Source organism: Cherax quadricarinatus, chromosome 62 (genome assembly GCF_038502225.1).
Source record: "Cherax quadricarinatus isolate ZL_2023a chromosome 62, ASM3850222v1, whole genome shotgun sequence".
In the NCBI taxonomy this organism is placed as follows: Eukaryota; Metazoa; Arthropoda; class Malacostraca; order Decapoda; family Parastacidae; genus Cherax; species Cherax quadricarinatus.
Window position 1 is genome coordinate 5,757,931 of NC_091353.1, and position 11,332 is coordinate 5,769,262.

Sequence of the window (11,332 nt, forward strand, 5' to 3'; positions counted from 1 at the left end):
GGACAGAGACAGGATGTTCCAGAGATGTGACACAGCAACAAGGGGTCACAATTGGAAGCTGAAGACTCAGATGAGTCAAAGGGATGTTAGGAAGTATTTCTTCAGCCACAGAGTAGTTAAAGTATAATAAAGCTCATGGAGCAGGGAATGAGAGGACCTAGTAGCGGTCAGTGAAGAAGCGGGGCCAGGAGCTGAGTCTCGACCCCTGCAACCACAATTAGGTGAATACAGAGTAGCCAGCAGTAAAGAGGCGGAGCCAGGAACCATGACTGGACCCCAGCAAGTACAACTAGGTAAGTACAGTAGTCAAGATGGCGTCATCACGGACACAAGACCTGCCTCCCCGGGAAGGTTATTCACCCATTACCTACTCCAGGATACCTGCCAGAACCTATTTTAAAGGTCAGTTGATGGTATACCACCATTATGTATCCTGGGTATACATAATACCCCCCAGTTGGGGCACTGACATACCTAAACCGGGGAAATAGTCACTTTCTGGGGGGTTATCTGGGGTAATTTATACATATATATAATAATTTGTGTATATAATTATGTATATTTGTATCTAAATATACTTATTTACTCGCCTAAAGTAGCTCGGGTATATATATACTGCCCCAGCTGGGGCACTAAGTCACATTTTGGGTTATCGTAGGTAATATACATATATGTGACTGTATATTAATTTATGTATATATTTATGTATATCTGTAACTAAATATACTTTAACCCCCCCTAGAGCAGCCTGGGTATGTATACCCCAGAGATGTCCATACCCACGTATATATGCCCCCCTTGATGCCGGTACAGGGCTCTTGATCCCAGGAATTGGACTGGTCCTCCTCCTCCTCCTCCTTCCTTAGTACAAACAAATATCAAGCTGAAATAAAGTATTATCCCCCCACCCGGTGCTGTTTTACCCCTACGGGTGCAGAGCTTCCCCATGACTAATAAATTCTCCCCTCAAGGAAGGTTCCTTGATGTTGGTGAGGGGCTCTTGATTTAGGGAATTGGATCTGTGCTCCAGTTCCCCGAATTAAGCCTGAATGCCTTCCACATCCCCCCCCCAGGCGCTGTATAATCCTCCGGGTTTAGCGTTTCCCCTTGATTATAATAATAATATAATAAATTCCTCTCAGGGGCCCCATCATGCCAGGAAAAGGCTCTTGATCCAAAGAATTTTAACCACTCTGAGGATAGGAAAACTCTCGGAACGCATCAAAAGTATATACTAAATATATATTAAGTGTATACTAAATATACATAATTAATATGTGTTTTCCCCGTGACCTGGTAGGTAAACCTCGGCCTTCACACACTCAGGTCTGGGTTCGATCCCCGGCGAGGGTAGAAACACTTATATAGATTTAAGTAGTTATTATGTACTAGGATTAGTCTGCCCGAAATGCCCCGGCGGGATAGTGGCTTTCTTTGTGCTTAGCAAAAATTTTAATTACATATTGTAACATTTACAAAGAAATAATATCTGTATTCTTTCCTTATACCGGTTGTCTATGTTCATCCATCAGTAAAATGGGTACCTGGGTGTTAGTTGGCTGGTGTGGGTGGCCCGGTGGCCTGGTGGCTAAAGCTCCCGCTTCACATACGGAGGGCCCGGGTTCGATTCCCGGCGGGTGGAAACATTCGACACGTTTCCTTACACCTGTTGTCCTGTTCACCTAGCAGCAAATAGGTACCTGGGTGTTAGTCGACTGGTGTGGGTCGCATCCTGGGGGACAAGATTAAGGACCCCAATGGAAATAAGTTAGACAGTCCTCGATGACGCACTGACTTTCTTGGGTTATCCTGGGTGGCTAACCCTCCGGGGTTAAAAATCCGAACGAAATCTTATCTTATCTTATCTCTTATCCTGGGTGTTAGTAGGCTGGTGTGGGTGGCATCCTGGGTGTTAGTTGGCTGGTGTGGGTGGCATCCTGGGTGTTAGTTGGCTGGTGTGGGTGGCATCCTGGGTGTTAGTTGACTGGTGTGGGTGGCATCTGGGTGTTAGTTGGCTGGTGTGGGTGGCATCCTGGGTGTTAGTTGGCTGGTGTGGGTGGCATCCTGGGTGTTAGTTGGCTGGTGTGGGTGGCATCCTGGGTGTTAGTTGGCTGGTGTGGGTGGCATCCTGGGTGTTAGTTGGCTGGTGTGGGTGGCATCCTGGGTGTTAGTTGGCTGGTGTGGGTGGCATCCTGGGTGTTAGTTGGCTGGTGTGGGTGGCATCCTGGGTGTTAGTTGGCTGGTGTGGGTGGCATCCTGGGTGTTAGTTGGCTGGTGTGGGTGGCATCCTTGGTGTTAGTTGGCTGGTGTGGGTGGCATCCTGGGTGTTAGTTGGCTGGTGTGGGTGGCATCCTGGGTGTTAGTTGGCTGGTGTGGGTGGCATCCTGGGTGTTAGTTGGCTGGTGTGGGTGGCATCCTGGGTGTTAGTTGGCTGGTGTGGGTGGCATCCTGGGTGTTAGTTGGCTGGTGTGGGTGGCATCCTGGGTGTTAGTTGGCTGGTGTGGGTGGCATCCTGGGTGTTAGTTGGCTGGTGTGGGTGGCATCCTGGGTGTTAGTTGGCTGGTGTGGGTGGCATCCTGGGTGTTAGTTGGCTGGTGTGGGTGGCATCCTGGGTGTTAGTTGGCTGGTGTGGGTGGCATCCTGGGTGTTAGTTGGCTGGTGTGGGTGGCATCCTGGGTGTTAGTTGGCTGGTGTGGGTGGCATCCTGGGTGTTAGTTGGCTGGTGTGGGTGGCATCCTGGGTGTTAGTTGGCTGGTGTGGGTGGCATCCTGGGTGTTAGTTGGCTGGTGTGGGTGGCATCCTGGGTGTTAGTTGGCTGGTGTGGGTGGCATCCTGGGTGTTAGTTGGCTGGTGTGGGTGGCATCCTGGGTGTTAGTTGGCTGGTGTGGGTGGCATCCTGGGTGTTAGTTGGCTGGTGTGGGTGGCATCCTGGGTGTTAGTTGGCTGGTGTGGGTGGCATCCTGGGTGTTAGTTGGCTGGTGTGGGTGGCATCCTGGGTGTTAGTTGGCTGGTGTGGGTGGCATCCTGGGTGTTAGTTGGCTGGTGTGGGTGGCATCCTGGGTGTTAGTTGGCTGGTGTGGGTGGCATCCTGGGTGTTAGTTGGCTGGTGTGGGTGGCATCCTGGGTGTTAGTTGACTGGTGTGGGTGGCATCCTGGGTGTTAGTTGGCTGGTGTGGGTGGCATCCTGGGTGTTAGTTGGCTGGTGTGGGTGGCATCCTGGGTGTTAGTTGGCTGGTGTGGGTGGCATCCTCGGTGTTAGTTGACTGGTGTGGGAGGCATCCTGGGTGTTAGTGGCTGCTGTTGGTGGCATCCTGGGTGTTAGTTGACTGGTGTGCGAGGCATCCTGGGTGTTAGTGGCTGCTCTTGGTGGCATCCTGGGTGTTAGTTGACTGGTGTGGGAGGCATCCTGGGTGTTAGTTGACTGGTGTGGGAGGCATCCTGGGTGTTAGTTGACTGGTGTGGGAGGAATCCTGGGTTTTAGTGGATGCTGTGGGTGGCATCCTGGGTGTTATTTGGCTGGTGTGGGTGGCATCCTGGGTGTTAGTTGGCTGGTGTGGGTGGCATCCTGGGTGTTAGTTGGCTGGTGTGGGTGGCATCCTGGGTGTTTGTTGGCTGGTGTGGGTGGCATCTTGGGTGTTAGTTGGTTGGTGTGGGTGGCATCCTTGGTGTTAGTTGGCTGGTGTGGGTGGCATCCTGAGTGTTAGTTGGCTGGTGTGGGTGGCATCCTGGGTGTTAGTTGGCTGGTGTGGGTGGCATCCTGGGTGTTAGTTGACTGGTGTGGGTGGCATCCTGGGTGTTAGTTGACTGGTGTGGGTGGCATCCTGGGTGTTAGTTGGCTGGTGTGGGTGGCATCCTAGGTGTTAGTTGGCTGGTGTGGGTGGCATCCTGGGTGTTAGTTGGCTGGTGTGGGTGGCATCCTGGGTGTTAGTTGGCTGGTGTGGGTGGCATCCTAGGTGTTAGTTGGCTGGTGTGGGTGGCATCCTGGGTGTTTGTTGGCTGGTGTGGGTGGCATCTTGGGTGTTAGTTGGTTGGTGTGGGTGGCATCCTTGGTGTTAGTTGGCTGGTGTGGGTGGCATCCTGGGTGTTAGTTGGCTGGTGTGGGTGGCATCCTGGGTGTTAGTTGGCTGGTGTGGGTGGCATCCTGGGTGTTAGTTGGCTGGTGTGGGTGGCATCCTGGGTGTTTGTTGGTTGGTGTGGGTGGCATCTTGGGTGTTAGTTGGTTGGTGTGGGTGGCATCCTTGGTGTTAGTTGGCTGGTGTGTGTGGCATCCTGGGTGTTAGTTGCTGGTGTGGGTGGCATCCTTGGTGTTAGTTGGCTGGTGTGGGTGGCATCCTGGGTGTTAGTTGGCTGGTGTGGGTGGCATCCTGGGTGTTAGTTGGCTGGTGTGGGTGGCATCCTGGGTGTTAGTTGGCTGGTGTGGGTGGCATCCTTGGTACTCACCTAGTTGTACTCACCTAGTTGAGGTTGCGGGGGTCGAGTCCGAGCTCCTGGCCCCGCCTCTTCACTGATCACTACTAGGTCACTCTCCCTGAGCCGTGAGCTTTATCATACCTCTGCTTAAAGCTATGTATGGATCCTGCCTCCACTACATCGCTTCCCAAACTATTCCACTTACTGACTACTCTGTGGCTGAAGAAATACTTCCTAACATCCCTGTGATTCATCTGTGTCTTCAGCTTCCAACTGTGTCCCCTTGTTAGTGTCCAATCTCTGGAACATCCTGTCTTTGTCCACCTTGTCAATTCCTCTCAGTATTTTGTATGTCGTTATCATGTCCCCCCTATCTCTCCTGTCCTCCAGTGTCGTCAGGTTGATTTCCCTTAACCTCTCCTCGTAGGACATACCTCTTAGCTCTGGGACTAGTTATGTTGCAAACCTTTGCACTTTCTCTAGTTTCTTCACGTGCTTGGCTAGGTGTGGGTTCCAAACTGGTGCCGCATACTCCAATATGGGCCTAACGTACACGGTGTACAGGGTCCTGAATGATTCCTTATTAAGATGTCGGAATGCTGTTCTGAGGTTTGCTAGGCGCCCATATGCTGCAGCAGTTATTTGGTTGATGTGCGCTTCAGGAGATGTGCCTGGTGTTATACTCACCCTAAGATCTTTTTCCTTGAGTGAGGTTTGTAGTCTCTGGCCCCCCTAGACTGTACTCCGTCTGCGGCCTTCTTTGCCCTTCCCCAATCTTCATGACTTTGCACTTGGTGGGATTGAACTCCAGGAGCCAATTGCTGGACCAGGTCTGCAGCCTGTCCAGATCCCTTTGTAGTTCTGCCTGGTGTTAGTTGGCTGGTGTGGGTGGCATCCTGGGTGTTAGTTGGCTGGTGTGGGTGGCATCTTGGGTGTTAGTTGGCTGGTGTGGGTGGCATCCTGGGTGTTAGTTGGCTGGTGTGGGTGGCATCTTGGGTGTTAGTTGGCTGGTGTGGGTGGCATCCTGGGTGTTAGTTGGCTGGTGTGGGTGGCATCCTGGGTGTTAGTGGGTGGCATCCTGGGTGTTAGTTGGCTGGTGTGGGTGGCATCCTTGGTGTTAGTTGGGTGGTGTGGGTGGCATCCTGGGTGTTAGTTGGCTGGTGTGGGTGGCATCCTGGGTGTTAGTTGGCTGGTGTGGGTGGCATGCTGGGTGTTAGTGGGACAAAACTGACCTAATTTGCAGGAAATGCTCTACATAACAAGCAACTTTCTATATAGTAGTATGTCATTGATGTCAGCTATGGTCTGTATAAGTTGATCATGTACTTGTAGTAAATAATTATTATTATTAATTTTCAGGGTATCAGTTGTTCGCAGGATATGCGGTTGTCACAGCTGTGGCAGCTTATGTCTACTCACTCACAGACAAAAAGATCAGGTATTTTTTTTTTCTATGCCCATTATTTGATTTTAGTTGAAAACTAGCTATAAGATTTTATTTAAAATTTGCAATATTTGAACTATAGTATCGGCACACCTCTGGCAAGACAGTGATGGAGTGAGTAATGATGCAAGCGTTTCTTCTTTTTGGGTTGCCCGGCCTCAGTGGGAACTGGCCAATATGTTATAAAAAACTTTCCCATGCTTAAATAATTTTTCTTTTAGTTGTCCTCATTATGAATACTGACCCAGTGTTGACATATTAGAGAAGTATATTTCAAGGCATGACATTGAAAATACGCTCAAATTATTATTCAGACGTAATTTCATGTTATTTGTGGATTTTAAGTTTGTGGAACCTCTAGAACCATTCATTTCTCAATAATAACATGGAGACAGAAACACAAAGGATTAATTAGTCTGTATTTTAATCCCCATCTGGGATTCTTTTCATTTATTTACTTTTCAGTATGTAGAGTAGTAGCATAGAACCTAACCTAACTTAACCTAGCCTAACTTAACCTAGCCTAACTTAACCTAGCCTAACTTAACCTAACCTAACTTAACCTAACCTAACCTAACTTAACCTAGCCTAACTTAACCTAACCTAACTTAACCTAACCTAACCTAACTTAACCTAGCCTAACTTAACCTAACCTAACTTAACCTAACCTAACCTAACTTAACCTAGCCTAACTTAACCTAACCTGCTGTATAAGTGGGTCCCTCCTTTACAGCAGCAGCCCACAACCTTACCTTTACCTTTACCTTTGCCCTTGCCCTTGCCCTTGCCTTGCCTGGCCTGGCCTGGCCTGGCCTTGCCTTGCCTGGCCTGGCCTGGCCTGGCCTTGGCCTTGGCCTTGGCCTTGGCCTTGGCCAAACCCATGATGATTCTCTTCAAACCGCTTGTGCTCTCTAGGCTGGAATACTGCTGTACACTAACGGCCGCCTTCAAGGCTGGCGACATTGCAGACCTGGAGAGTGTACAAAGAACTTTCACGGCACACATAAGTGCGATAAGGCACCCAAACTACTGGGAACGGTTGAAGGTCCTTGATCTGTATTCCCTGGAACACAGGAGAGAGAGATACATGTTAATATACACTTGGAAGGTACTGGAGGGATTGGTACCAAACCTTCACACGAAAATCACTCCAAATGAAAGCAAAAGACTCGGCAGGAGATGCAACATTCCCCCGATGAAAAGCAGGGGTGCCACGAGTACACTGAGAGACAACACAATAAGTGTCCAGGGCCCAAGACTGTTCAATTGCCTCCCAGCATACATAAGGTGGATTACCAATAGACCTCTTTCTGTCTTCAAGAAGGCACTGGACAGGCACCTAAAGTCAGTACCTGACCAACCGGGCTGTGGTTCGTACGTCAGCTTGTGTGCGGCCAGCAGTAACAGCCTGGTTGATCAGACCCTGATCAACCAGGAGGTTGATCAGGGTCTGATCAACCAGGGGGGGTCTGGGGCCACAGGGGTCTGGGACCCCCGTGGCCTGGTCCCAGACTGGGCCATGGGGGCATTGACCCCCGAAACCCTCTCCAGGTAAACATTCACCTTTATCTTTACCTTACCTTACCTAACATAACATAACATAACCTACTGTATAAGTGCGTCCCTCCTTTACAGCAGTAGCCCAGAACCTTACCTTACCTTACCTAACATAACATAACCTGCTGTATAAGTGGGGCCCTCCTTTACAGCAGTAGCCCAGAACCTTACCTTACCTAACATAACATAACCTGCTGTATAAGTGGGGCCCTCCTTTACAGCAGTAGCCCAGAACCTTACCTTACCTTACCTAACATAACATAACCTGCTGTATAAGTGCGTCCCTCCTTTACAGCAGTAGCCCAGAACCTTACCTTACCTTACCTAACATAACATAACCTGCTGTATAAGTGGGGCCCTCCTTTACAGCAGTAGCCCAGAACCTTACCTTACCTTACCTTACCTAACATAACATAACCTGCTGTATAAGTGCGTCTCTCCTTTACAGCAGTAGCCCAGAACCTTACCTTACCTTACCTAACATAACATAACCTGCTGTATAAGTGGGGCCCTCCTTTACAGCAGTAGCATATGGGCGCCTGGCAAACCTAAGAACAGCATTCCGACATCTAAATAAGGAGTCATTCAGGACCCTGTACGCTGTGTACGTTAGGCCCGTATTTGAGTATGCAGCGTCAGTTTGGAACCCTCACCTAGCCAAGCATGTAAGCAAACTAGAGAAAGTGCAAAGGTTTGCAACAAGACTAGTCCCGGAGCTAAGCGGTATGTCCTATGAGGAGAGGTTAAAGGGAAATCGACTTGATGATACTGGAAGACATAAGAGATAGGAGGGATGTGATAATGACATAAAATACTGAGAGGTATCGACAAGGTGGACAGACACAGAATGTTCCAGAGATGGACACAGCAACAAGGGGTCACATTTGGAAGTTAAAGACTCAGATGAACCAAAGGAATGTTAGGAAGTACTTCTTCAGTCACAGAGTTGTCAGGAAGTGGAATAGCCTGGGTAGTGATGTAGTGGAGGCAGGATCCATACATAGCTTTAAGAAGAGGTATGATAAAGCTCATGGAATGGGAAGAGTTACTGAGTAGCGGCCAGTGAAGAGGTGGGGCCAGGAACTGTGTTTCAACCTCTGTAACCACAACTAGGCGAGTATAGCTAGGCGAGTACCTTACCTAACCTAAGCTGCTGTATAAGTGGGTCCCTCCTGTACTGGTATTTGTTTAGTTACAGTAACTGTTTATTTACTCATCAATTTCACATTCAACTTATGATATTTTTAATTTACGATGTGTTCATTGGAACGTAACCCCATTGTAAGTTGAGGAGCGCCTGTATTTATATATAAGACAGCTTCTTAGAATCTACTTTTCTTTTTACCGTAGCTTATTCTAGCATATTGTTTAAGGATTGTGCCCTTGAAATGAGAAACAAATTTTAAACCTAGAAAGGTATTTCATGCAAGAAGTGTATGTATTTCAATATTGTATTAATTTTATTTTTCATATGTATAGGCGCAACAAGTTGGAAATGTTGAGTGGTGTTCTAGCTCTTGAGCCAATGCTACTTGCTGAGAGAGATCGGCAGTTCCTCAAGCAGATGAGACGTAACCGTGATGAGGAGGTGAGCATTTGTTGAGATAAGACTTAGAGTTATTTGTATTCATGCCCTTAATCCACTTAAAAATTTATATATGGGATGAATTTGTTTGTATATACAATCTGACTGGATGCAAGCGACACCTTACTGTTACACGTACGTTTATTTAGGCACATGTACACACAAGTAGAATTATACATAGTGTAAATTACCCACCAGGATAACCCAAAAAAGTCAAAGGGACTTACTTTCCATTGGTGTCCTTGTAATATGATCCCACCTTTCTTATTACCTTCTTTCTGTATACAGTGCATAATGTTGCTATATTCTTTATATTACTAAAGCTCTGTTTATAGCAAAATAGCAATAAATATAGGTTTTTTCTGTATATAATGTCTTTCTGCCAGATCATTGATGAACCATTACTGGTTTATCAGAGATCTTTTAATACTGGAGGTAATGTGACATAAATTAGATAACTTAATCCCAGAATTTATATTAAGTAAACATTTTTTACCATAGTCACTTACTGAGCATTCTTTTTCACATACAACTTTGTTACAAAGCATGTTTTTTCTCCAGGAAAAACTGATGGCAAACGTTGAGGGGTGGGAGGTAGGAAAGTTGTACAATGAGCCTATCTTCAAGACTGTGCCTGAAGACCGTTACATGGACCCCATTGTTGACGAATACTACATCCACGGACACCAACGCAACTTCATTCGTAATGCTTACTTGCACCTCTTTACCTAAGCAGTGATTCGAATGTTATCCGATAGGATGTGGTATTGTTGTAACCTTGTAGATAACTGCTTCAGTTTGTGTTGTAAATTTCCATATTGCTGTATTGTGGAAGTGCACAGTGTATGATGCCAGTGTGCACTTGCATCGTCATGATCCTGTATGAGCAGTTTTTATTCAAGTTGAAATGTACATACCAGTGATAATACAAGATTAAATGATTAAAAATAAGTTAGTTTAATTTGATCCTTTTAGCTTGCCTTTCTTTCTTCCCCATCCACTTCACCTCGTTCTTGTTGCTTGCTTCACTGGGGAAACAATTTGGGGAAAAAATCTGACATTGGTCTGTCGCAAGATAAAATGTGAGAAATGTTAGCATTATGGTGAGTACTCAGCAGCATCAGCAGCACCGGTGCACAACGAACTTAGTTTTCTGAGTGCAATCTCTCCTAGTTATCTCTTGTTCTCTTGCCACCACTACTGCTTTACCCACACTAACTAGCACCTACACTAATAAGAGTTTGTCATAAAAACCAATCTGAAGCTGCCAGACAGGAAGCATGAGACTTTTCCTGCTTGAAAGGGAAATGTGAAGAACGATACGGGGGTGACATGTCCTCATGGGATAATTATTGGTAGTAATATTAGTAGTATTTTATTATTATTATTCAAGGGAACTGTGAAGTAATTAGGCTTGATCCAATGAAAGGGAGAATAGCTCTTGATTCCTTGGATCAAGAAGCATGGGGTAATGCCACAGGGATTGGTATTCCCTTTGGTGTTTCTAATTGGTATAAATAACTTGCCAGGACTTAAGACCTATTGGACTATATCTGAACATATTTGCTTAGGCAAATAAACTGTGCAAGATGATTATAGTAATAAAAATTAGTGTATTCTTATAGGAAGACCCAGAGCACATGAAGATGGAATAATAATGATAATAATGTGTATAACATCAAGGAGGAGGTTCCTTGATGCTCGTGAGGGGCTCTTGATCTAGGGAATTTGATGCCCCTCAAGGGAGGTTCCTTGATGCTGATGATGGGCTCTTGATCTAGGGAATTGGATCTGTGCTTCAGTTCCTTGAATTGAGACTGAATACCTTCCATAACCCCCACAGGCACTGTATAATCCTACAGGTTTAGCGCTTCCCCCTTGATTATAATAATAGTGACAGGCTGTCAGTCTAAGGGGTTGGAGTTATCCTCCCCTTCCTTGGATCAAACCTGATTATCTCCACCCTTTATAACTGCCAGGCACAGTATGAGCTTCAGGGGTTTAATGTTTCTCTGCTTGTATAAGAGCAATGTGGTTTATGCCAGGTATTAAACATGGATAAACGTGAAGCCAGGCGGAACACAATACCAACTGTACAATATAATAATAAATATATAACCCTAATTTTTAAAGGGGTGGCTCGGTAAGCCAGTGGAAGGCCTTGGTCAGATGACCAAAAGCTCCAGCTGTGGATAATCATATGACTAAGACCAGCATCAGGAAACACTTGTCCTGTTTCCTGACAAACCTTACCTAACCTGAAGACCAGCGTCAGGAAACACTTGTCCTGTTTCCTGACGAACCTTACTAACCTAACCTGAAGACCAGCATCAGGA

At 46.8% G+C, this 11,332-nt stretch overlaps 1 protein-coding gene across 1 annotated transcript; it reads left to right on the forward strand.

Moving 5' to 3' along the window:
* The first annotated feature begins 244 nt into the window (after positions 1–244).
* On the forward strand, positions 245–9,947 carry ND-B16.6 (NADH dehydrogenase (ubiquinone) B16.6 subunit). The gene is made up of 4 exons (XM_053774655.1): positions 245–402; positions 5,770–5,848; positions 8,891–8,999; positions 9,558–9,947. The coding sequence occupies exons 1-4, from the start codon at positions 312–314 to the stop codon at positions 9,726–9,728; spliced, it is 450 nt and encodes a 149-aa protein (XP_053630630.1). The 5' UTR covers positions 245–311; the 3' UTR covers positions 9,729–9,947.
* Positions 9,948–11,332: the final 1,385 nt, after the last annotated feature.

Bases quoted from the DNA above. Each gene is read 5' to 3' on its own strand.
- ND-B16.6 (XM_053774655.1), top strand. From the start codon at position 312: ATGGCGTCATCACGGACACAAGACCTGCCTCCCCGGGAAGGTTATTCA. The intron at 5,849-8,890 runs GTATTTTTTTTT...TCATATGTATAG, and splicing joins CTCACAGACAAAAAGATCAG to GCGCAACAAGTTGGAAATGT. The intron at 9,000-9,557 runs GTGAGCATTTGT...TTTTTTCTCCAG, and splicing joins GACGTAACCGTGATGAGGAG to GAAAAACTGATGGCAAACGT.